The sequence below is a fragment of the Corvus cornix genome, chromosome 9 (assembly GCF_000738735.6).
Source record: "Corvus cornix cornix isolate S_Up_H32 chromosome 9, ASM73873v5, whole genome shotgun sequence".
Taxonomy (NCBI): Eukaryota; Metazoa; Chordata; class Aves; order Passeriformes; family Corvidae; genus Corvus; species Corvus cornix.
Genome location: NC_046339.1, coordinates 16,679,311 through 16,706,780, shown reverse-complemented (window position 1 = coordinate 16,706,780; position 27,470 = coordinate 16,679,311). Strand labels below are relative to the sequence as shown.

At 39.9% G+C, this 27,470-nt stretch overlaps 1 protein-coding gene across 7 annotated transcripts in view; it reads left to right on the top strand.

The window, feature by feature from the left end:
- Positions 1–27,470, top strand: part of NYAP2 (neuronal tyrosine-phosphorylated phosphoinositide-3-kinase adaptor 2) — a 136,805-nt gene that overhangs the window by 74,793 nt on the left and 34,542 nt on the right. For all 7 annotated transcript variants that reach the window (XM_020584934.2, XM_020584932.2, XM_020584931.2 and 4 more), the window contains 2 exons: positions 6,568–7,665; positions 25,862–26,071. In XM_020584934.2, the coding sequence (XP_020440523.2) occupies positions 6,568–7,665; positions 25,862–26,071 (1,308 nt within the window). The remainder of the gene's footprint in view (positions 1–6,567; positions 7,666–25,861; positions 26,072–27,470) is intronic.

The window sequence follows — 27,470 nt, the reverse complement described above, 5'->3', positions numbered from 1 at the left end:
TTCACTGTAGGAAAGGGTAGTAGGCCAGGTAGATGTACAGAGAAGCGAGGGCTGTGAAGGAGAAAACCTGGAAGTCAGTCTGCTCTGGAACGAGGCAGTTTGGGTAGGGAGTCTCTGCACCATGCTGATACTCCAAAGGTTTTGACATATCCTGGCACCTCTGGGTTTGCCTTTGTCCCAGTGCTGCAGAGCAAAGGATTGGCAGCCCCTGCTGTGCTGGGAGGAGGCTCTGGCAGCAAGGCACTGTGCTCTAGGCTGGCTTTTGTGAGTCCCAGGAAGGTATGGCAAGCCTGGCACAACACAGAGTGTAAAGGCCTGTGGTGTTGGGGCTGGGAGTTAAGTTTTGTGGCCCAGATACACAGCCCTGAGCTGACCCTGGGAGCAGAATGTCTCCAACCACAGTGCCTGTCAGCTGCAGTGGTTGTACTGCTGGAGTAATGCAGAACAGGATTTAACTGCAGGCCCCAATTCTGCTCTCTGTTGTACTGAGGTTTAATTCTGTAGTATCTCTCCTAGAGCCACTAGCTCTCCACCACTTTGAATTAGAGCAGAAATCAATCATTTTAAAAGCCAAAAGAAGTCATAGCCAAAAATAAAGGGACCTGAATACTTTTGAGGAAGTCTCCTTAATCATAGCCTTGAGACATACAAGTGGCATGTCAGTATTATTTTATGACACTGACTTTTAGTCCTTTCATTTTCTGTATAGTTTTGTCCTTTTTAAATGCCCAAATAATTTCCAGTAAGAGCTAATAGATTCAGGAGGGCGAAGAAATATGTACTGCTTGAAACCATTATGCTAAAACCACCTATTGCCTGTTTGAATTAATCAGATGGTTCTTTTATTCCTTCCATGTGCTTCCCTTCTTTTAGAGCATCCTTTAGGAAAGGAGGAGGGAAAGGCCTTGTGTCCATGAGGACGATGCTGTTTTGAGAGCCAGTTTTTTTCTTGAGAGAAATACATTCTCTGATGTTACTTCGAACTATCGATGATGTTTCAATAATCACTTGTTAAGATGCATCTTTGAGTGTATATTTTATGGCTATTCACAGTGTAGGAATATTTGCCTTCAAATATTCTTGGAGAAGAAAAGATGCATGTTCAACACTGCAATAACTATATTTAATTTTTTTTGTTGTTTTCTACTGTTCCTTTCCAATGATAGGAAGCCCTGTGCAAGTTTTGATATAAACAAATTAAAATAAAACCCTTGTATAAAAAACCTTAGAGCCTAACCTGGCAAAAGAGAAATATTGAAAAGTGGCATTAAGGGGTAAAATGGCAGGTGAGGCCCTGTGGCCTGTGAAAAGAGATGAATTAAACTCAGGTCTCCTGAGTGCCGATCTTTTGCACAGTTCAGAGGACTGTGCTTTTTAAAATTCAATTGCACTAAGAATATTCAAACTTCATCTACAGAGATAATGAAATCTGACCCAATATAAGCACTAGTGCACAAATGCACTTAAGATCCTGTGCAACTCTGAGTAACCCCGCTGGCTTTAATGAAATGAACTGCTTGTTCATAGTCTTGAACTTGCACATATATGTATAGGCTCTGTGCTACCCTAGAGCTGGATGTTCCCTTATAACTATGTGATCTAAATCAGAATCTGTGCATCTATGATTTCAGTATCCAGAACATTCAGGGTTTAATTACAGAAATTCTATTTCCTTTCACTCCCAGAGGCTCTTTTTGATAGAGGTACCCCCCAAAATAAAGCAAGATTAATTCCTTCTGCATTTAAAGTCACATTTTTAAGAATTTTAAAAAATTTTAGGCCCCAAATCATTCCTCCTTTGAATCTATAGCCTCTTGCAGAAATTGAAAGGGAGGAATTTTCCTGTTACGTGTGGTTTTATTCTCTTTGTTACAGTAAACAGCACAATTCACTGGATTGGTCTGTGAAATGCAAAAGCTGGAAAATACCCAAAGGACAATATAAAATGACAAAATTAATTTTAATTTTTAGATGTTTTCACTCCTTGTACCATAAGCAAATAAGAAACAACAATCTGACAACACCTTTTCATATTTCAGTCTCTCCTTAAAGAATAAAAAAATACTTCAGAAGGATAATACCAGAAGCATTCTGTATTTCCAAAACTAACTATGAAAGGCAGATTATCTGGGTATGTCTGAAAGTTATGCATAACCTTTGCGCTACAAATATCTAATTTCAAAAATGTCATATTCTCCTTCTTCAGTAGGGCATCCATGAGGCTATTTTAAGCACTGTGCTTCTTGCTTCGAGATGAGAACTGGAGTTACTACAGCTACATCTCTTGTTCCCCTTGAAGTTTGTTAGAGCCAGATAATTGCTTGCAAGGAGTGCCCTACTAAACATAGAGAGTTCCTGCCCGAGCAGTGGGAATTCTGGGGAGTTCACTTGTGTTTGCAAGGGTCATTGTGCCTCCAGTTTATCAGCTGTGGTAGTTTGGGTGGTTCTGATGCAAACAAGGAGGTGCTGGCACAGTGTTCCAAGCTCCCGCAGCTGGGGCAGCTCCTGTGGGGACAAAGGACCATGGAGCAGGTGCTGAGCATCATTCCCTGAGCAACCTCCCATGTGCTCAGACTCCTTACAGGCCTGGTGCTGCCTTGTGTTTGTGTGTGTCTGTAACAGAAGCACTCACAAGAGGTTTGTGGTGCACTTTGAGATGGATGTTTGAGGGAGGTTGCACCTGGCGGGGAAAGAAACAGTTCTCACCTTTGTTTCTTCTATTTAGCTTTGGATCAGGACCTGTGTGCTCTGATGTACAAGTGGCAGAGTCTCAACACAAGTTACTGGCAACACTTTCATCAAGGACATAGTAATTCATGTTGAAAAGCACTTAATTACTCCATGTTTAGAGCAGACAACACGGCGGTATGTGTATCACTAATATGCCAGCGCTTTGCTTTTCATAGAAGTTTATGTTCCCAGCAGGCACTGAATGCTTTTTCTGCCTGATAAATGTCAAGTACTTTAACAATCTTGCCTGTTCCTCTCTGGAGATTGCCAAATAATTTCGTTTCGTTGGGTGTGGGATCTTGCCAGGGCTTCTGCATTCATGCACATCTATCCCTGACAAATGTTGGTAACATAAGAACTGCACAAATACTCCCTGCTCCTTTCATTAGCCTTGCACAGCTCTGTTTAGCTGCAGGATTTCTGTTACTTTTCCCTGTTATTCTGGGCTGGAGTGGTAGTTCATGATCCATGTTCCATTAACAGGTGTGCTGTAGTGTTCAGCCCTTGCCATGGAGCTGTGTTTCAGAGTAGAAACCTTTGTTAAATAACTGTGTCTTGCACCTTAGCCTTCTTAAAGATAATTCAGTTTGCCTCCTGGATGTCCTCCCGCAGCTGAGGGAGTTCCCAGTAGGTGTGAACAGTTCCTCTGTTCCCAGTAATGATAAAAAGCTTTCTTTGTTATTTACTCTATCCATTTGCCTGTGTATTTTCTCTAGGAAGTCTTACAGCAGAAAATGTTCATGCTCTGTGCAGCATATAGGAAGCACCTTTTTACCTTTTAAAGTTTGTAAATATTTAAACAATTGAGTTTAAAATTTCAGTTTGAAAGTCCAATTTGTCAAGAAGGGAAAAAGATCTCAGTAACACATCACCTCCTGGAAATAGATGGTTTAGTAAAATAAACTACAGCAGAGGAAAAATGCTTTAGATAGCAAATGGAAAATAAGTCACCTTGTCATGTTTTACTGTCTTATACAGCAAGACTGGGTCATTTGACCTTTTTGTTGATAATGTCACCAATATATTCTAGGCTAATGCTACATATCATGCAATGGCAGATGAGGCTCTGTGTGTCACTGTGGTACTTAATTTCAACCCATGCAAAAATACAAGACCAGATGGCAGAATGTCAATCGTTTTTCCTTGACATTTCTCATTTCCTTGTTTGTAATGTAATAACCTGTGGATGTTGTATATGGGATCTCCAGTGCCTAAGGACAGGCTTAGACCATGTCTCAGAACCTCTTCAGTTGGATAAAAATTGTGAAAATAGAATGAGGGAAGAGGAAAATATGATTTTTCTAGCAATTTAAAAACACAGTACTTGTGACCACTTTTGGCTATTTTAAGAAAAAATATCAGTTAACATTAGCCTTGAATGACCACAGCACATTAACATTCATCCAGATAAAGACATCAAAGAATGGGGTTGTGGCTGTAAGACAGAGCACATTCTCAGCATGACACCTGTGGCACAGAAGATGTAAAAGGCAGCACTGGGAATAGGGATCTGAGGAAGCAGAGGAGCAGCAAACGTTCCTTTCTCAGGTATCCATTAGTTATGGCAGTGTGATGCACAGGGAACTGAAGACTGTGAGAAGCCTTTGTATACAAAATACACAATTTTCAAATGCAGCTAAATTAGAGTTCAGGTCATGTATGTGTTCACAAATGATAGGCAGTTTGTGCCAGTTTCATTGACTGTCTTCATTTTAATGCCAGCAATCTGAATAAGATTGCTTTTGACAGGGTTGTAAATCAGATTAACAGAGGTTGGAGAGAGGACTGAGATCATGTTTATGCTAGTAGAATATATACAAACATAATATACAAATAAGAGACTAAACAGAAATGTAATCATGATTTAGCTGGAAGCAGGCAAGAAAAATCTGCTGGTACTGTCAGATACATCACAAGTAATATTTTCTGCAAAACCCAAATGATTCTGGTAGCCTACATCTTATTCCCAGAAGTCTAGCCTAATACAGTCAAGAAAATTAACTTGGGTTAATTAAAAAGACAAATTTAAAATGCATTAGGACATACCCACATAGTGAAAAACTATCTAGCTACCTAACACCCTTATCTGTGGTGGTTTTGGCATGTCCCTAGCCTGCTGCAAAGTGGAACACATTAATTGGAACCATCATGAAAGTGTAATACAATTTTTTGAGTCTTTTTTTTTCTTTTAATTCTGGCAAGATTTCTTTTGCTTTTTGTTCTGTTGTACCTTAGTTATGTGTTAAGCTAAAACAAATGCTGCTGACAAAGAGTAGTCTCATTTCTTTGTATACATACACATTCACAGCTCCTTATTCCTGGACAAAACTTGTTTATCATCTGCCTTTACTGCTATGCCTTGTGGGAATTGAATAGAAGTTATTTAGCAGATCAAAGCAAAAGTGTGAGAAAGTGATAACACTGTTTGAATCCTCCTCTGATAGTGACCAAATCACGTTAGTAAGGTGCTTTAATGCAGGTGTCTTCCAGCTCTGAGCCAGCGTCCTCCCAGACTCAAAATGCTGTCTTTGAGCTGGCAGAGCACTGGCTCACTGCTGACTTTAGTAATATGTTTAAGGCTGTTTCTAAAAGAGGTTTCAACTCCATGAATGCTGCCTGCCTGGTTTAATGTCAGACATTTGCTGACTGTTTGCTGATGGGTCAGCAGAAGAAAATTTCTGGAAATTTCTTTGAGCATTGAGTTCAAAGTGGCAGATATGCCGCAGTGAATTACAAGGAGCAACAAAATTTGGAAATGCAGGAAAGCTGCCATTCTAACCTGGCCACTAGTTTAGTTTTGTGTGTTTGTTTGTCTGTTTGAACTGGGGAACTTACCAATGAGGTATCAACTACCTTCTAGAAATATAAACTAGGTTTAGTGTATGTGATAAATTTTGTTTCTGAACAAGTTTGTTGAGTCTGCTTAGGATAAAAACTGACTTCACTTAAACATTTAATGAGGCATTTTATTAACCCTAACATTTAATGAGATGTTTTATTAGCTCTTTATGCAAAGTGAACAAAATGCAATTTGCATGAGTTTCTTTATTGTTTAATTCATAAAGGATAATTTCCAAGAAACCCTTGACCTCTAATTTCAAATGAATTTCATCTCAATCTTTTGAGTTATAATTTCTAAACCAAGGTTTCTATAAGTAACCTGTGTGGAAAGGATCCGAATCTGTGAGATACTTTGTTATTCCTTGACTTCACAGAAATCTCATTAACAATAGAATAGAGTCAAGATAAATCACTAGGATTATCTCAACAGCAGATTTTACAGTGTGTGTATGAGTATTTTCTTTCTCAGTTAGTGATGACACAATCATTGTGCTTCATGCAAGAAGTTACTATAAATAAAAAGGTCTTCATTCATCACTTTGTCACTGCAGAGTTACATCAGTGTCATTCCAGTATGACTGTCCAGGATCTTAACTGTTCTCTTGGAGCCAAAAGGAGTTCATTTTGACACTAGTGTTATGTCATTGGCAACTCTTTTGGTCTTTAAAATCCCACAGTGATATTTGAAAAGCATAATATTTAAAAATGGAAAGTCCCCTGTCCCAAAGAGTTTGGGAAAGAACAGATGTCTCGGAGGAAGGGAAGTGCTCACTAGTTACTTAATCCTGGAGTGTCAGAGCATTCTGGGGGAAGTCTAGGAGTGTTTTGAATCGAGTGTTATTTTTATAGCGTTCTGTTGATGTAATACCAGAGAAAACCAGCAACAAGCTGGTCTCAGGAAATCCATTCCAGAATTATGACACTCTAACAGGGACCCTATAGTTGACAAAGTGTGTTACAGGCTTCTGACTAGTTCATGTTTTGTTCTGTTTTCAGTGTCAGCCAAACCAAGACCTCACAGTGATGAGTACACAAAGAAGATTCCACCTCCTAAGCCGAAACGAAACCCAAACACACAGCTAAGCACATCTTTTGATGAAACATATATCAAAAAGCATGGCCCTATGAAGACAACACTCACTAGGGATGCCTCGCTCTCGCAGGTCAGCAGTCCTGCTCCAGATACAGAGGAAGAAGAGCCTGTTTATATTGAAATGGTTGGGAATATTCTCAGAGACTTCAAAAAAGATGAGGATGACCAAAGCGAAGCAGTCTATGAGGAGATGAAATACCCTATATTTGATGATGTAGGCCAAGATTCAAAATGTCAATGTGAATATGACCATCACACTTGTTCTTCTCAGTGTGCTACTCCCACAGTGCCTGACTTAGATTTCACCAAGTCTTCAGTGCCATCCACTCCCAAGGGCTTGCTTTGTGACATACCCCCGCCATTTCCAAACCTGCTTTCTCACAGACCTCCACTACTGGTGTTCCCACCAGCACCAGTGCAGTGTTCCCCAAATTCTGACGAATCTCCTCTAACTCCACTAGAGGTCACAAAGCTTCCTGTTTTAGAAAATGTGTCTTACATCAAACAGCAAGCTGGAGCTTCTCCATCTTCACTGCCACCTCATACACCAGGACATCAAAAACTGGAGAAAGACCAGACAGTATCTCATGGAACTAGCACCCCTGGGCACACCTCCTCACCTCCTCATCCTTCTACCTTATACAGAACGCAATCTCCACACGGTTATCCTAAAAGTCACTCTGCCTCACCTTCTCCTGTCAGTATGGGTAGGTCTCTTACCCCCTTAAGCCTCAAAAGACCTCCACCTTATGACTCTGTACATTCAGGAAGTCTCTCAAGAAGCTCTCCATCAGTGCCTCATTCTACAGCCAGAAACACATTGCAAGAAGGAGGAAAGATGGTCAGTGTCTCGGTCAGCACCTACGGGTCATCATCTCAGAGCAGTTCCCGTTCTCGGACACCCACCAGTCCTCTGGAGGAACTAACCAGCCTCTTCACCTCAGGACGAAGTCTCCTGAGGAAGTCCTCCAGTGGCAGAAGATCTAAGGAACCTGCAGAAAGTAAGTCCTTGATGTAATTTTTCCTCATTCTTCTTTGTATAATAATATCTGCCACTGTATTTTACTAAATTGAGTGCTTGAAAACATTAAATATCTCAGAAGTCTGAATTCCTTATATAAATTTCTTGTAATGAAAAGAAATATTATTATTGATAAAATTGCCCTCGTCTTCATACTGTTACATTTTTAAGGTTTTTAAGTATGTATACTGCACTGCAGAAGTACAATTCATGGCTTGGTCTTGTAAAAAGAGTCAGTTTTCATTAATTTTTCCACAGCTGTAAAGGTTCCATGGGAGTTGGGATCTTCCCACCATGTCACATGCTTTCTTACTTGATGGATGCTAAGACAATATAAGCAGCTTGCGGCAAAATAACTGAACAGTAGCTGTTGAGGGTTATTTGCAAAGATCCACTGATTGCCCTTAACTTCACCAGAAATCCTGGAAAATATGATGGCAACCAGAGGTACCAGCTTAACCTTGGTTAAGCCTTGGGCAAAGGTTAATGTCAATGATCTTGGAGGTCTTTTCCAACCTAAATGATTCTGTGATCCTGTGTAAACCATTCCTCTCCTTCCATGTTGTGCCATGGAATATCTCTTTCAGTTGGACTGAAAGATGGTTGGGAGGTTGTGCTGTGAATTGATCTGAAAACCAACATGCCCTGTAATGCACATAACCTATAAACCCATACAGGAAGAAAAGCACAGAAGGAGACTGTGCAGGAAAACCTTAAGCCAATATTGACTTGTCATATGCTGTGTCATAAAATCAATGTTCCATATGCATTCAGGTTTACACCATGTACACCATGTACTTCTGAGCTAGTGAAATACGGAAACTCCTTTTGAAATCAATAGGAGTCACATGTGTGAAAGCAGAACCTGGCACCAGTATTTCTGTTGCAGAAATACTCTGTTGCAGAAATGTTCCTGTTCAGTGGGTGTCCTGCAGTGGAAGGTCGTTCTAACACCTCCTGTCTCACTGCAAAGCAGACTTGGGATGCTTTCTCCTGCACTTAAATCTGTTTATGACTTTGAATTCTTGACACCTGCCTAATGGAAAAGCTGTCTTTGGAGAGCAGCTGATCTTGTGTTTGTGTAGGCACTATATTGTGGCTATTGACAGCTCTAACATATTCAATATGGTATGATAAACTGCGCTGGTTTATACCTGATAAAAGAGAGTGTTCTGGTTTCCAGACTGCTGTATCACTACGGAAGGGAAGTGAATTCCACACTGCATTTCTGGTTGTGTTTGTGCCACTCTGTTATGTCACTCATTGCAGTGTGGTCACAGCACTTTGGGTCATGCTCAGGGTGCTCAGCAGGATACCCCCTCTGGGTTTCCATGGGCAAAGTTGTCTGCCTCGCACCCCTGCAGCTGAGTGAGGACATGCCTGTGTGTAAGAATGGAGAAGCTTGGTGGCAATGGGTTGGGTTGGCCTACAACACATACCTCCTGACTCACAGACTCCACTTCTCCAGCCTCGGTATTATTCTTATTTATCTCTGTGCACATCAGGAATAACGACTCTGCAGTCAGAAGGTGAAGGTGAGAATACAGTTAGCAAGATACTGAGAATACTAGTTGGTGCAGAAGTTTGCTTAATTTGCCTTTAGTTTTTCATGGCCTGCAGTCATTAATCCTGTTTTATGAAAGTCTCAGCTCCATGATTCAGTAGGGTTTCATTAATTGATTTCAGTAGTAAAAATACAGTAACACCAGATTTGGGTGCTGGATGAAAGTAAGCTTGTATCTAAAAGGCCAGATGATTCTTGTAATTGGGAACAATTATGAGCTATGTGATGTGACATTTATAAATAATTTCAGTGAAGTGCTAGGGAGATTTTGGCAGGTAATACTGAACATTATTAATCATTCTTCTCATTCAGAAGTGAGCACAAATCCACTATAAACCCCATGCTACACCAGATATACCCAGTGATGTTTGTATGCTCACCAGTGTAAGCAAGTTTGGAACCTGGAGAAATTCCTGCCATGACCATTGCAAGTCCTGGGAAATTTCAGCATATCTGTGCTGCTGTCTCATACCTATCTCCAGAATATGTTTTCTATATTCTACTTGACTGAAATTGAATGCAAAACTTTGAAAGGACTCTTCACCAATAAATTTAAACTAAATCTTGCCCTTCAGATCTGTACCGAGAACAGCTGTGTTGGCCTCTCAAGGAGCATTCTCTTTGCTCCTTAGGAAGTAGAAATGTGCTCCTTATTGGCCACAAATGGTAAGAACAAGAGAGATATGAAATTGAAATTATGATCATTCACTTTAAGAAGAACACATTCATGTTATAAATAGACACCAGTGGTGAAAAGACTCTGGAGTGCAGCTGTGTTGAGTAAATGAACAGACTGCCCATCTAATCCGATTGTAATTTGTCTGGTATTTACAGTATGACTTAATCCTGTGGGATTACTGCCCTGAGCAAGAATCAGGTTTGTGTTCAGATATTGCAGAGGTAGAAGACACTCTAAGATTTTCAGAAAACACATACAGGTCCAGCTTTATGTCTTGCAATTCTATATTGAAATGATCCACCATAAAGAATCTAAACTGGGAGATTTGAACATGGCATTTCACCAGACTGCCACATTTACATGTCATGATTTACATGGTGATAGACAGGGGAGGCTGGGCTACTCGTCTGATATGTTAAAGAAACCGTGCTCCTACAAATCACCCTGGAAGCCTAAGGCACTCACACCATTCTGGTTTGTTTGTTTGAAGCAGTGGGTGAGCAAACACAGAGTGAGGCTAACTGGGACTGCCCCCTCAGGGTGATTTGTTCTCAGAATACAGAAAGGTTTCCAGAATCTAGAGGATAATAAGCACGAAAAAAAAGAAAGTATAGGACTCTTACAAAGTCATGCTAGGAATTAAAAATATTTGCTCCTAAAATGTAAAATTATTCAGACCACATCTCAAGCAACTTTCTCATTGAACCTTCCAAGACTCTGCCCCCTGTGACTTGTCTAAAGTTCTCACTACCATATGCTAGTATGAAAGAAAAGCACAATACTAAATTTTATGTTCAGCTGAGTTGATTTGGAAAATATTTCAGCAATTACAGAGATAATTGTCTCATCTCTATGGCTACTGCAACTGATTTTGTGGAAATTTGGCATCTATGTCCAAACTACCAATTTATTTGTTGGCTTTTAATTTGTGTCCTTTTTGAGTGTTTTTTTTTGGTTGGTTGGCTGGGGTTTTTTGTTTTGGTTTTGTTTTGATGAGGAGGTGGAACTACACAAAAACAATTTCTGCTCAAAAGCTTTAGTATAAAAGTAAAGCTGCCCTTTTAGCTTTTCTGTATTTTTTACTTCACTTTTCTGTCATTTTTCCATTTTTATCCCCCTCTATTTCTTTAGGGGTCATTTGCATTATTGAGAAATTGGGATAAATCAGTGATACTAGGGAGCCTCAGAGCCATGTCCTCTGAGGATATGATCTTTGATTGAAGCTCCAAACATTGCTGAACACACTCAGCATCCACTGGCTGCAGCTGTGATGTGCAAATCTGGATTTTATAAGCAGCTCACTTATTGTCCTGTTTTCTAAAAACCCTCTTGTATGCTGTTAACATCTTAAATATACATTACAGCACAATTATGAAAGTGGGGAGAAAAGAACAAAGAAAAGTAAATTGTAAGGCCAAATCAGACATGAAAAAAAGTTGGTGGAACATTATGGAAAAAAAAATGCAAAAAGATGGAGACAGCCCTACAGAAAACTGAAGAAAGGTGTAGAACAGGAAGAATGTGAAAGAGCAGAAAAGATAGATATTACTAATTGTCATTGACTGTTCCTTAATCCTTCCTGCTTTTGTGTGGGGTAATATGGCAGTGTGCCCTAACACTTGGCAGACCCCTATGAAATACAGTATTAGTCCTCAGAGGTCAGAGGGAAACTGTTTAAAGGGTACCAACACTGCCAGGTGTCCTTGGGCTGCTGCACTGTGCCCTTTTCTGATGCAGCTGGAAGGTGTTTAAGTATGGCCACTCAACCCAGCTGTGTGGAGCCACACAGAGTCCCTTTGTTGTCACTGTGCACGCTGAGTGTCTGTGTTACCTGTGTCCTTCAGTGGAGAGGGCTTTATGGAGGGAGAGGAAATAAATGGTCTTAAGATTTTCTGGAGCTGTATTTGCTGCTTCTGTCATTTCTGCACCATAGAAACACACTGTACTCCATGAGAAACTAGCACTGGAGTCATGTGCCTGAAGACATCCCCACATCCTACAGCGCAGAAGAGAGGCTGCTGTGCATCTGCACTGCACTGGCTTTCAGGCTGTGTGTGGCTCCAAGGCTTTCTTTGTGAGATGGTCCTGTAAATCCTTGTCAGGACCAGCCTTTTTTTCTGTATATTGATTGTTTCCATTTGTTAAGGTTTCCGTTGCCTCACAGTTTCCTGGGAACTTCATGCCAGTTTTGAGTGATTATTGCAAACATTCACCCTAATGAACTGCACAAGAGAGCAGTGACCTCGGCTGTGTGGGCACAAGGTGGGAGATCAAAACAAGTGATGCACAGCAGCTCAGGGGTATTTTTCCTAAGCAGCTCTGCAGGGCTTCAGAGCTGCTTTGGCTTTTGCCTACACAGAGTTTCACTCTTCAGCTTCTAGTCACATATAGGGAGGAAATTTGTGAGCGTGCTACTTTGAAAAATCAGTTATAGTGATTGAAAATTGGGATAATTAGTAACATTTCCTGTTCCTGGCTGGCACCCACTGAATTAAGAATCTAAACATATCAAATAGTGTGAGGAGAGGAGCTGAAGGAGCTCAGTTAAAAGAGAGCTCAGGCTGATTTCGGGCAGCTAGTATTGGATGTCCCATTCCTGTCAATGTTCAAGGCCAGATTGGATGGGGCCCTGAGCAACCTGATCTAGTAAATGACATCTCTGCCCATGGCAGGGAGGTTGAAACTAGATGATCTTTAAGGTCCCTTCTAACCTAGGCTATTCTATGTTTCTCAGTCAGCTTTGGGTTTCTTGTTAGATAGAGCAATGTGATGGAGAACAGAGTTTGCGAGATGCATGAAGTGAAAATTCATCCTACGTGGGCCCATTTAACCTCCATCTTCATGAATTAAGTCCAGAATGAGGGACATAGGGCAGGACTTCAGTTTATGTATTTCTAACAGAGTAAGAAGGGTGGGATTGGGATGGCATTGTGTGCATACCTTCTCATTTGTATACCTGCTCATCCTCTGGTGTTCTGAGGAGGAAAAGCTTGCCTGCAAGATGAGGCTGGCCATAAAACCCATTATAGATATTTCATTAAATCCATTTCTCAACTTCTGCACAGCTGAGTCAGCATTAGAGACTAAAATTTGAATGCCTACTTTATTTATAACCTCTGGGTTAATTTTTTTTCCATATTTTCATCTAAAGGGATGTCAGCCTAATTCTCTGACCCTTTTCTGCATTGTAGCAATTGATTCTATGTAGTATGAATGTTATATTCCGTTTAATGAGACAGCAACAGCTCTTCAGAAATAATACTGCATAACTGAAGTTATTCCTGAACCTTTGAGCCAGAGGTGTACTGACTTCTCCATCACTGGAGAAGCATCCATTTCCCTAATATAAGATTTTGTAATCTGATGAGCTATGATATGTGTGGGATTAAACGAGGTGATCAATACAGGCACATCTCATTTAACAGTCCTGAAAGTAGATCTGAAAGCAAACACGCAGTGGGAGCAGGGGAAAGTGCCGGAGGAAAAGGTAAAGAAAACCTGAGCTTTGAAGAGAATGACACTCATCCACTCCTGGAAGGATATGATTTTACCACAGTTAATTCCATTTAGTTAAACCCGAAGAGGGCTATGTTGCTGCATCTATTCTGATCTACAAAGATATCAGCAAGCCAAGGAGTTGCAGCATCAGAAATACTTCTTCAGGTGCTCACTTGTGAGTGCATATTTGGGGCAAGAGCTGTGGACACCTGCATCCACAAAGGCCATGATCTTCCTGGCCTGCCAGGGTCACTTGGGCCTCTACAGCTCTGTCCTTCCCTAAGGGACAAGTCTCTTGGGGGCTGCGCCATGATGTGGGACATCACTGAAAATGCCTGAAGTGTACGCATAGGGATGACCACACGTGGTCAGCATCCTTCAGGAGCCAAATTTCTGGGAAAAAACAAGATTCACTTTGCAGTTCAGTGGTCTTGAGTGCTCCTTCAGCCATGCCTGCTGTTGTCCTTCCTCAATAGTCCTTAGATCCCTAGAAAGGGAAGGTGTGCACTGGACTAAGTATTTTGGGCTGGATCAGCTAATCCAGCCAGCTGGAGACTCTTGTGAAAGCTAACATGTGTTCCCCAATTAGCAATCACAGATAATAATTGGAAAGAAAAATCATAATGTGTCAGTAAGGTCTTTCAGCTAAGCCCACAAAAGGCAGGAGAACATTTCACCTGGGCTTGTTTACTCTAAGGGGGAAGGAGTGAACTGCAAAGCAAAGGTACAAAGGGGAAATGTGCAGAAGCACCCACAGCAGCCCTGTGGCACCTTGCACATCCCTGTGTGATAATTCCATGTCACAGCTCCACCATCACTGCCCCATTTTGCATTGCACTCCAGCAATTCCATCCTTTCTTGGCATCAGGGGTAATGTCAGGTTTAAGAACTTGTTTCCAATGGATAAATCAATGGACACCTGTTCCTTGATTGAAATGCATGCTATGTGTTTGTTGTCTTGCTGCTTTCACACAAAAGTGAGTATGGCCATTTTAAGGGCATTTAGTCATTCAAGTCACTGATGGTGGGAGGTTCCTCCATACTTAGAATGAAGGAATGTCTTTGTTAGACGCAGTTATTAAAACAGAAAACAAGCATTTTGAGATGATATGCAATACTTTTGCTAATTGGTACCATGGCATTGTCTCCCCTTCTAATTCAGCAATTTAGGCTCATCAGGAAATCAGGCCCTCCTGGGATTCTGAGGGTATGCAGAAGCATTCAAGAAGACATAATTTCATAAATAATTGCTCAGGTTTTTCTGGAAACAGCTGCTGTCTCTGATTGATGTATACAGATTTATTTATTCCTTCTGTTTATATTACTTGACTGCTTGATACAATTTCTTTTTCTGAAGAAGAAATAAACTTGTAAGGGGTAGAAAAGAAAAAGAGATAAAGCTATTCTCTCTCTGTTATATTTCAAGTAAAAGATGGTTTCAGGTAAAGAAATGAAAAAGACATCTTCTCTTTAGGTTTAATGTACAGTAAGATGTGAGATATCTGGAAGTTGTTAAAAATAGAGGGTGAAAAATGCCTTAAATTCACTTACTGGCACCCACTTCGCTGTGTTGTAAACAAGCAAAGGAACATGTGCTGCACTTAAGGATGTGGATAATGATAATAGGTTCTCAGTTTTAAGTGCCATTGATTTTCCCCACTCCCCTGAACAGAGCTTTCTAAGCCAGAGAAATATCTTGACCTTTAGACCAAATCCTCAGCATTTATAAATCACCACTTTTTATTTGAAATAGGGAGAGGTACTCCAGTTTATACCATCTGTGTCTCTGGCTTCAAGAAAATAAATGTGTCCTTGGTGACTAGAACAGCTTGTATTCAAAATGGTGCAGTGATACAGCAGGATGCTGAATTTGAGAGTTTATTGCCTTTCTGTTTCAAGCAGGACCACACAATTTATGACCAATTTATGTGTGCTCAATCTTAATGGCAAGAAATGTTTAATCTAGTGATGTTTTCCAGAAGCATAGATTGGCTTCAACAAAACTGCTAAATACATTTTCTTAAAATTTCCCACTGTGTTTTTTTCAGGGGATGTGGTGTCAGTGTGGGGTATCAGGTCCTATTGTGAAAGAACTAAGGAAAAAATAAAAAAAGAGAATAGGAATGAAACTACTGTGATTTAATAGAATGGTGCAGGGTTATTTATGTAGCCTCCACTCAGGAAGTTGGCACAGACACATCGGATGAAGCTGGCTGGGCTGGCAATGCCAGTGGCTTGAGAGGACAAGCTGCCAGCTCTTTCAGAACTTCTCTTTATAACCAAGCACTGGACCTGGAAATGCATCTTTTTCTGAATTGAGAGTCAGATTTTCTTTGCATTAGGTTTCTAGCGCATTTTTGTTGGTTAAGTCCTAAAGTAAAACTAGAGATAATTAGTAGGAAGGTCTGTGTTTATTTTTAAGAACAGTGTTCATAAAACACTTTGAACCCCATTTGACATTTTCCACAGGCAAGTGCATAGAGATAGTATTTAAGTTTCTTTGCTTAACCACATCACAGAGACGGAGATCCCAGTGTTGGTTAGGAAAGGTTACAAAACCACCCAGACCACATCACCACCACCAAGGACTGTGAACTTTAGGATGGTGAAATACTATACAAGTTTCAGAGACATTCATAACAGTTTCCTCAAAATTAATTGTGAGAGAAAAAAAAAGTTTTGCAAACAAAACTTGTATTTTTTTCCTCAGTAACTGGAATATCTACATCATAGCTAGAGGAGCTGCTTGAGGTCACTGTTAAATTCTTTTGCATGCCAGCTTATGATCTGAAAACCTATTCAATGATTTCTTGAGCTGCTGTTATTGCATCTTTACAAGGGAAAAAGTTTAAATAAATGCCTTATCTGTTCTTACAGTGACACAGCTCTAGAATCTCTGTGATTTAAGAGAAGATGGTGGGAACTCTGTGGGAAGTAAAGGAAGGAACAAGGTTGATTCCCTCAGTTCCAAAAACGTCCAGTATTTCTGACTGCTTTTTCTCCTCTTTATATTTCTTAAAATGCTTTTACCTTACTGATCTGTGTAACAAACAATACTATCTTGGGCTAAGTGGTTTATAGATACATTTTTAAATTTATAAATACATTTTTAAAGAGCACACTTTTTTGCACTACTCATTTGATTACTGCCTGAGCAAGCTCATTTCTTTAAACCCCATCATTAAAGACCCAATCCAAATGTCCCTGAAGATATAGATAAGATATAGGATCCAATTATAAATTACTACAAGAGGGTCCTCTCCTTGTCTTAGGTTGCCATTCCCTGCAAAACCACTCTGTATTTTGGTTTCTAGAATGTTGCAGTGAATAATATAAACACTGAGTAGTGAATGAACGCATGATATGCTGCACATTTCTGTCAGTGTATTATCTAATCTACCCATAGAGTCACCGAGGTTGGAAAAGACCTTCTGGATGAGGTTCAACCTTTGACCAAACACCACCTTGCAAAGCAAAGAATAGACTGTCATCTCCTGAACCCTTCCAGGGATGGTGACTCCATCACTGCTGTGGGCAGTCTGTTCCAATTCTTGATAACTCTCTCAGTGAAGAAGTTCTTCCTGATGTCCAACCTGAAGTTCTCCTGGTGCAGTTTGAGGCCATTTCCTCATTTGCTCTCATTAGTTGCCTGGGAGAAGGGGTAATACTCTGATAAAGAGTCTTAGGCTCTTAATGGAGGAAAAGTAGATCTGCTTCCCCTGCAATTTTCTCTGAACCTTCCAAGACTCTATCAGTAACAAGATAAATCAAAGTGTTGGAAGTAGTTTTATTTAGGTTATACATGTAAATGATTCAAATATCAAACTATGAAATTGCTGGGGTGTACAAACATGCTAGGTATAGATAAGGTGAAAAGTACAGGAACATTGAGGAAATAATTGTGAGGATAATCATGCATATTAAAAAATCAGGTTCCTTTACATTCAATTTTATGTGAAGGTTCACGTTCCTTTCACTCCTCTGAACAGAATTATCCATCCCTAATAATTATTTTACTGTTAAAACAGTAACATGCAATTAGCACTTTATCTGGCATTTAAGAAGGAGTATGGAAAACCATTGTTCTTTTAACTACTCATCTGAAAGAGAGAAACTGTGTGTTTAATTTTGCTGAAGATGGCAATTACTTTATTTTTGTGTGTGAATTTGAATTCATGATTCAAAAAGTACCTTCTTCTAGGAAATCTGTAGCTAATCTACTGCTCCAGCAATGTTTGTGTAATTTGTATGTAGTTTGTATGTGCTGTAACACAGACAGACAGCCTTGTGCCAGCCACAGTAGCTGCTCAGCCTACTTGTGAAGAAAATAATAGTAAGGCCTTGCAGGCACAGTCATCAGCCAGAGCTGTTACAAGACCATCTGCAATTCTACTTATTTCCTCAATATCGGAAGTCTGTGCTGGCATGGCTTCACAGTTGCTTTTCTAGCAAGAATAAAACCAGTTCACAAAATGAAACCTCTAACTAGAATGTGGGGAGGGCCTAAAATAATTAATTCTGTCAAAATGCAGAGAAAGCCAGAACGACATGAAGGTTTTATCCTATAACAGAGACCATTTACTTGCAGAGCAAAAATTGCCTGGGATCCTGACCCAGCTGGCTTGCCACAGAGGTTGCACAGCAATATTAGTGTGTGTGTGCCTGGCTCTGTAAAACAGAGCAGAACTCAGATGAAGCCAGTGCTCAGGAAGTGTCAGGATTCCCTTTTGCAGGTAACATGCTGCATAAAAGGAGAGCTGTGCAGTTGGCATGTGTGTTCTAATAATGAAAGGAAAATTTTCTAATTCATTAATGAAACCAATAAAGAGAAATGCATTTATAAAAATGTTTTTCATAAAGCTAGTTAAACCAGAGACAAAATATCCAGGAAAGAAAGCCATTTTCACTTCAACTTTGGTATTTTTATGTGCACATATGAAAGGGAGGGTTTCTGTCTCCAGTTTCCACAATCCATATCCTTCACTGTATCTTCATTTTCTGACTAATATTTACTACTGAATCTGGATAAAAACATACATTTTAGAAAAAATTAAAGTGTTCAGATTATGGAAAAACCTTACGTTCAAACTCCTGAAATAGTTCAAAGGCTGTTTTCCAGCAGAAAACTTGACAAAAGAGTGTTGACAAGTTTAATATAGCCAGGACTTCTATGAAAGATTGATGTTTTTGAAGTGAAGCTTTGAAACATAAGGTCATGAACTTCCTACAAAAACATTTTTCTTGAAATTTCTCTATACTTCAGCTCTTTTGGCTCACTCTTGCCTTCTGATTTCTTGTCATACTGTGCTAGGATCTGTGCAGGCCCCTCAAACCATCGTGTCTTCATCCAAAGATCAAGGGTATTTTAAGAACCTGAATAACAGAATGAGTGTGAGGTGGAATGAACAGGGCTGAGAAGGAAAGCCTTTAAGTAAGAGTAGGTACCATCCCTTCAAATCAAATGCCATGTAACAGTTGGGCCACCTTTTACAGCTACTGATTTCCACAGTTTCATTACGGTTTTCATTAACAGTGTTTTCTTTGGTCATTATGGAGTTTAGGGTGGGCATGGAAGTCCGTGCTTGTGTGTAATGCATGTTGCTAATTAGTCCAAGGCTAATGGAGTGAAACCAAAGTTTCACAAGCCTGGCACACTCAGACTTTTCAAATTAGGCTTCTTCCTTCTCCTACTTAAATCCTATTTGCTGCAAACAGTCGTAGACCTTGTTCATACCCACCTATGAGTATGAAATATATGTGCACACATTTGGTTTTTTAATTGAAAGCACAGCCTGGATTATCAGCAGATCGGGGTGCAGCTCCCCATGATCAGCTATTCCATACATTCATAGGAATCAGCATGGCTGGCTAGCCCCAGCTAATAACTGCTGGAAGGAAAACCCTTGCTCTGTTGAAGTCAATAACAAAATTCCCTTTGACTTGCTGTAATTAGGTTTTTGCACAAAAAGGCACCGGAGGACACAGGTTTCTGTTGAGGTTTTTCTAAGTGCAAGTCACCAATTTCCAGCATTCCAAGCTCTGAAAGAAAAATGATAAAAAAGAAAAATGCAGTGAATGTCAGAGAATAAAGTGTTCTGCTTAATTATGTAATTGTGACTAGTCTGAATTAAGTATAAAACTTGTTAATAGAGTGCCAAGAATGCTGTTTGATGTAATGTTGAGAGTCCCAGGACACTGCTTTTATTTGCTTTAGTAGCATATCTGTACAGTGCGTATCTTCCACTTAAAAGATCAAGCACAGAGTAAATAATTAAGAAATAATGATGGCCCTGTTAGAAACAGGTGATTGTCATCACTTCTGTAATATATGCCAAAATATGGTCATCTTGGACCAATCATAGAATCACAGAATTAAGGTTGGAACAGACCTCTAAGATCATTAGTTACAACTGTCAGCCCAGCACGACCACCATGTTCACCACTAAACCGTGTCCTCAAGTGCCATATCCACACATTTTTTGAACACTTCCAGGGATGGAAAATGTCTCTCCTTACTCAATAGTAAAAACAGGTTTTCCTTTATTTCAGTCAATATACAAGAGGATTTTTCCTCTTACCATAGGACATCAAGCAGTGTTGAATATGTCTTACAATGGTGAATTTTTAAAAACTCGTGTTTTAAGGGACTAATGCTGCCAGACAAAGTTTATTGAAACTTAAAGAATTCTATTTTTTCAACCAGATCATAACTTTCATAATTTTCATTGAATATTTTTATTCTAAAGCTTTGGTTGATAAATCTATGGTATAAATATTTTGGTATAAATCTATCCCTTCTTTTATTAGTTTTCAGTTAGTGGTATTGTGGCTTTTTCTTTTCCTGTCTTGTTTTCCTAACCAGGATTGCACACTTACCAGGTTTGGGACAGCCACAGAAAATCAACCAAATGCATTTTTCTCAGTAATCTCTCTTCTCCCTTTGCTGTCTGTAGCAGGCAGATGTGATCTCCACTGGATTTCACCACATAAAACAGAAAAAAGCCCCATACTGCTCACAAAAACATGTGCTCCATGAACACCAAGAAGCAGTTCAGCCATTTCTTCCTAAATGTTAGATGGTTTCTGAGACTCTTTCAGGCTTTCTATTGATTTTACATGGAACTAGGTCAGAGCTGCTTTTAATTGAACAAGCTGGCTGCTGCAACTCTCACTTAACTGTAAAAAAGGGGTATTAAAAATTGATATGCAAAGCAAACTTCTGCTTAATTAGCAAGCGGATGAAGTCAGAATAGACAAACCACTATAGTTAATAAAAATGAGGATATGGGTTTCACTGACAGTATGATATGCTCTTTGTTTTTTGGTTTTTGTTTTTTTTTTTAAACACTAAGCATCATTCATGTTTCTTGCATGTGGTTTTAATAGCTGGTTATTTTTCTTTGGGAGAGGTTGGGATAAATTTACTACTCTGCAAATCAGACAATGCACCACACATCAGGAAGTCCATTAAGAGGCGGCTCTAATTCTTAAATGTGTAATAAAGGTAAATAAAAAGCCCTGGGGTGCAGAAAGAAGAAACTCTGCAGTTCTCTGAAAGGCTCAGTAGGAAAGGCTCTACATGCAGTGCCTGTGGAAGTGCTCAGTCAGACGGGCACAGGCTGCCGTGGTGCCAGCAGTGGCAGAAGGGACACTGGTGGGGCTGTGCCTGCGGCACGTCTCAGGTTGCTCTGACCATCAAACACACGTGCTGGCTGCAGTCTAATCCTGCATCTGCACCCGTCCAGGTGTGCACTTGGGGTGCTCTGTGCTCCTGCTCCCTCAGCCAGGGCCACGCCCACCTTGCGGCCGGACGAGGTGAGGTTTGATATGTCGAGGCTGGAGGAGATCGGGAGCTCTGGCTCACATCTAAACCCCATCCCAAATGACTTTGCTTTGCACCTGAATGGGAATACTGAATTTTAGACCATTTGCTTCCCCCAGTATGTGAATTCCGCCTAGAGTGATATATTATTTATTTAGGTTTATAACAAACACAAAGAAAAAAAAAGAATAAATTAATAATGTATGGATTATCTTATACATTTCAGCTCACAGCTGAGAGAGATGGCAGAGAGCAATCCTCGATTTAAGTTCCTTAAGACAATTGCTTTCTTTCTTTCCCCAAAACCCCAAGCAGTAATAAAGGTTCTGCTATTTATCACTTAGCATGGCACTAAGAAGCCACCTGGACCTGAAATTAATTTGTGTTTAAGAGCAGAGTGGCAGACTGGCCGCAGAGTTATACTCATTTGAATGATAGCTTTTTAGGTAAGATGTTTCTGTAGCTGTAATTTCAGTTTTCTTAGGTCCAAGTTACAACGGGCTCCATTTTTTTCTCACTTCCCTGAGCACTTCTAGGTTTTCTACTGCCACAGCTCATGTGCCAGCCTTACCTAGTGCACAGCTATTAGGAGACCTTTCCTAGAGGGGAGATTGTACATGCCAGTTACTTGTAAAATATGTACTTTATAAGAGATTTTAACCATCTCATACTTTAAATGGAAAAGTCTGAGATTCAGGTGAAATAAATAAGAAAAATGCATATCTTTAAATATTGAAATACAATGACAGCTGGAAGTGCTTGAAACATTTGAGTGCCTTTATGGCAGTTTAACCAACTGTGTCCATAAATATTTAAAGCAGTGAATTATTTCTTGAAATTTACATTTTTATGTACCATTTTGGTGGAAGAAGTATTGAACAATAAAGATGCTTTCCATAATAATTTCAGCTTTTCAAAAAGTAGCACTTGACAGTGAAAAGACTTTCTGGTGGCCACCGTAAGATTCAGTGAGCTCCCAGCATAATTTCTTAACTCCAAAGGAAGGTTTTTAACAGTACAAGATAACCTAGATCCAACCTTTGTTTCTGCACTTCCCAAATAAACAAAAAAGAGTTGTGCAGCAGCTACTGTTACCTTTCAGCTGTGTGTGTGCATACATAGATGTGTCTGACTGATAAGAGTTCCTGTTTTCAGTATGGGATCAATAGGGATAAAGTGGCCATTTAAATCCTGCTGTAGCTTTTATAAAGGGTTACTCTGTGTAAAATATCCTGGTTTACTTTTCAGTGGATGGTAAGATCCCCACCCCACAGGTAACCACAGCCAGCAGCTACAGGCATCTTCTGCTCTCTGCCAATGCCTTGTGCCAGGCTGCAGGAGCCAAAACGTGGAGCAGGGAATGTGCTCTTATGAGACAATAATTTGTGCCACTGAGCTTGCTCTGTGGAGCTACATTTGCAGCAGGGAGTAGTTGACAAGATAAAAACATCCAAGTGGCTGGGACAGTCAACAAATATGCCAGTGATGGGCTGAGACGGGGAGAAGGAGCATTCTGCATTTCTGGAGCTGTCCTGGGCACACTGGAACTGAAGTGCTCTTTCAGTCAACCGAGAAGTTAGCAGAGTGATTTTTAATGTTTGTTTTTAAATTGAGTTTGATTCCCATTGTCATTTATTAAAGAAGCTGAAATTATTCTAAAATCCTCCCCAAAATATTTGAGTAAAATTGAGGCAATAATTTTCTTTTTCATTTTTTCTGTATTCACAAGTGAGCTGGAAATTAATATTACAGAAAACTACATAAAACACTGACATGTTGTTTTCTGTGTATCAGTGTTACTGATAGTGATCACCAAATAATAATGATTCAGGCTCTGTGATGGGTTACATGACATTATAATCTGATTCAATCTGCTTTTCATTTTTAGGATATATTACTTTTCAGATAAACTGTGAACTGAAAATCCCCAAGAAAGGATAGTGGAATGTAAATTTACAAAGTCTAGACAGCCAGCTGAAAACTGATTTTCTACACCTTATAAAGAACTAGACTATAAACCAAATCTTTATTTAGTCTGAATATTTCCACAGTTTCCAGCTGGTTGTAGAGAACTGCTGTGCTTTGATTCGGCTGACAATAAAACTGAGAATGCATAAATCATTTTTATCAGGCAACAAGTACAAATGTTTCTCTGTTAAGTAAACTGAAGTAGATAAATCCTTAGCTCCACACTCAGCCAGAGCATTTCCACTGTGACAAGGGCTGACTGCATGTGTGTGAAATTTCAAGGGGTGGTGTTCAAGTAGTGTCAATGAGGCACACACAGAGAAGGTTTTCACTAAGGTAATCACAGCATTTCCAGGAGCAGCTGGATGACATAGTAAATTAACTCTATTGAATGCTGCATTAATTTGGTTGGGCACTTGCAGGGTCCAATTCTGACTTTTTGAAAACACATCCTAGTCTTTTGGCTTTCTCTTCATTTTGCTGTAAAGAATAAACTGCAATCTAGACACCATCCTGTACTAGTGGGAAAAAGGACTGCGTGCATTTCCAAAGAATTTTGAAACTTTGTTTGTATCTTTTCCCAGATAAGTAGTATCTTAAAGAAGTGAATGTTATTGGTGTGAAGAAAAAAATCACATATGATTGCATGCATCTGTTATGTGAAAAAGTACATCAGTATGTTTGATAGCTCCATGCTGTCAACCGAAACAGTTCAAATCCTGGTAATAATTTGGGCTCTCCCTCTCTTTGCACAGCTCTTTGTATTAGCAGGTCTCTCTGTGCAGTCACAGACAGATCTGTGTCACAGACATCTCATAGCAAAGGTCCCTGAAAGGCAGATGTCATGTTATATTGATACAGACTGTTATTCAACCTTGTACCCTGCTGGGGTTACCAGCTAGAAAAAACAAACACTTTGGATTTTCATTGCAGTGTCTTTTTGCATACACTAAAGTAGGTAAGTGACCTAGAAGTTCATGGAAGAGGTTTGAGTTTTGAAGGTCTTTGTCACATAAAATGTCACTGAATCCTATTTATGACTTCCAGCCCGGGGTTGTTTGATCATTTTCTCATGGAGTGTTACTACTTGAAGGCTGTGGTAAGATATCCTTAACATTAAATTTTGCTATTAACCAATAGTAATTCACAAAATAAACTAATGATTACATCTTGTACTGCATATCCAGTTAGATATTTTTACATATTTCCTGTATGATGTTTCATTGAGGAAACCCCAGGCTGTCTGTGTTGTTACTCATCAAGTTCATCTGCAGATGGGAATGTCAAAGAACCCAAAACAACGTGAGATTTTGTCACTGTTGTGCATAGGTGGGGTCTCTACCTACCACAGATGTCTGACAGTGCACCTTCCACTGTTTGCTGTTCTGCTGGTGACAGTCTGTGGGGTATTGAGCCACAAGCAAATCAAAGGGATTTGTATCATCTGAGTGATGACCCTGTTGAACAGTCCCAGTTCCTGGCCATGAGAGGATGTGGCTGCTCAGACTGTCAGTCCTGCTCAGCCAGGCCCCCACCGTCCAGCATGGGTCCCTCAGGGAGCTGCTGTCACCTCCAGCCTCTGAATGGCTCCTCATGTTTTCTCTGTGCTTGGCTCTCTCAAACCTTCTAAAGTCCCTTGAAGCCACTAAAAGTTTTTGAGATAGAGCTCAAGGGAAGATTTTTATCTCTATCTTAAACCTGTGTGACTAGAACTGAGAGTATCATGTAAGCATCTCTTTGGATTTGAGACATAAAATTCCAAACTGAGAACTGAATTTTTTTCAAAAGGAGGTAAGCAGCAGTTTGAATAACTGATCAGCACTGTAATTAGCTCTTACAACTAAAGAGCAAACTTCTTCTGTATCTAGTTTTCCATGTGAATTTTTCACAGCTACAGATGGAAAAGAGAAGGAATGAATTCTTTCTCCATGCATTGCTCAACCTGCAAGAAAAGAAATTAGGGTCTTGAGAAAAGAACAGAAAATCATCAGCCATGAAGAAAGCAGACATCTCTGCTTCACTTGAAAAAATCATTCAACTGTGTTTTGAATGGCTCCTCTTTTCATTGACTTGTGGTGTTGCAAGCAGAAAGTAATTTTCTGACTCCAAGGATTTTCCAGCCAAGTGCAATTTCATTCCCTGCGTTATGGTGCTGGGCACACCCAAAATGGATTTGTGCTCTTTTGTTTTGTGGATTGTGTGCTTTTATTAGAGCTTATGAGAACTACAGGTATGTTGCTTGCACAATATTGCCTTAGGAGAGAGCTTCCTTAGAAAGTGCCTGAAGAAGAACTTGCTCCCAATGAAATGACAGCTGAAAAGATTTCAAGTATTTCTATAAATTCTTAATAAACTACAATTTGGTAGGAAACTATTTTCAAAATTATTTTCCTGGCATGTAAAAATTGTAACAGAAAAGTTACATTTTATCCATCTGCTGCATGGTGTATGGTTTTAATAATTAAAAAAGTGTATTGAAACCTATGTAAACTACAGGGTTTTGGCCTAGATGGTAAAACCATGCTATAAATTGCTCTTAAAGGATTTGTGATTGATATGTACGGAGTATTTTTCAAAAGATTATTGCATGATGTGGATGATTAGCAGTCACTCTATAACAAAATGTGCACTTGTGTATTTTATAGAACCACTAGATGAGCTGAAGATCAGAAGTCACAGCACTGAACCACTACCAAAGCTGGAAAACAAAGAGAGAGGACATCATGGAACAGCTTCCTCTAGGGAGCCAGGGAAAGCTCAGGAATGGGATGGAACGCCAGGCCCCCCTGTGGTGTCCAGCAGGCTGGGGAGATCCTCTGTCAGCCCAACCATGCTGGCTGGAGGCAACAGCTCAGGTATGTCAAGTTGCAGAGCAGGGAAGGTCTAATGAATCTCCTGTGAGATGAAGAATCTCTAAAGATACACAGATGTGGGTAAGCATCCAGATTCTTGGAAGATGTTAGACTTCCAAATACCTTCTAGAATTGTCCCTGCCCATTGACTGCTGCACTGATAGGCCTTGTGCTGTCTGCTTATGCTCTGTGCTGGAACAGCTGGGAAGGTGGCACGGAGTAGGAGTATGTAAACATGCTGGTCATCTGCCTTAAAAGAAGTAAAGAATTCCACCTGACATTGAAAAGGGACACTGTGGCAAAGAGACCCCCAGGATGGCACCTCAGAAAGAAGTTCATAAATTCAGATATCACATAAAGTAACAGAAATACACCGTGCAAGAGCAAGGCTGCCTTACTGAGGGGCACAGTGACAGGACACAGGCAGCCTTTGCTTTTTGCTTGTACAGAAATTTCTAGAAAAGTGACTATGAATTTCAGAAGTCTCAGATTCACACCTGTTCATTTTACTAATCAAAAATGTTTACATATTAAATAGTAAATTGCCATAAACCATGGCATGATAATGCAGTCTTGTTTATAAATTGACTAAGACAAACAGAACTAATAAATGAATAGACATCCATAAAGAGATATCTATGGCCCTTGCATGAATACTGTATGGGTACTTCTGAGATTTGACAGCTCTCATAAAAGAGTAACTTCATTGCATATTATTTGGACTATGAAAAATACCCCCTTTAAGGACAGTTGCCATATCTAGTACTGAAGCCTCATGGTCAACGTTCAGTAAGAGCATGAACGAGCAACTCAGACAAGAAATCATTCCTGCATGAGAGATCTTCTGGGAAGTGAGTGCCAGCAATGGCTACTTAAACTGCTGAGCAAGCAGAGATGCTCACGCCTCACCCAGAACATCGCTGTGTGATAATGGGACTCACATTGTCCCTGAATTGCTGAAAATGACACCTGAAATTCAGTGTATAAGTTGACGAGTCTGCTGATGTGACATGTCATTTGCAGCAATCATGTAGTCCAGCTTTTCTTGCTACAGACCCCCCAAACAGTCCTTCTTGGTGCAGTGAATTTTCTGCAAATCTTACGACTCTAGCACAGGTTTTTTGTGTGTTACTGCCATTTGCTTACTTGTCTGTTCTCACAAAGCTTCCTGGAAGGTGGGAATTTTCCAGATTAGCTCATAGCTTTTGGTAAAAATTCTGCTCCCAGTGTATTAGAGCATCATCTGTGCTAATGCAGGTAAAAGGATGGGTTTAAAGTTACCACATCAAAGTATTGGGACATCCGATAATTAGACCAAAGGTATGTATGTATGTCTTCAATTCTGCAAGATGACACTATGGAGCAGAGTAGTAAAGAAGTTAAAATTAAAGAGTAAGCTCTT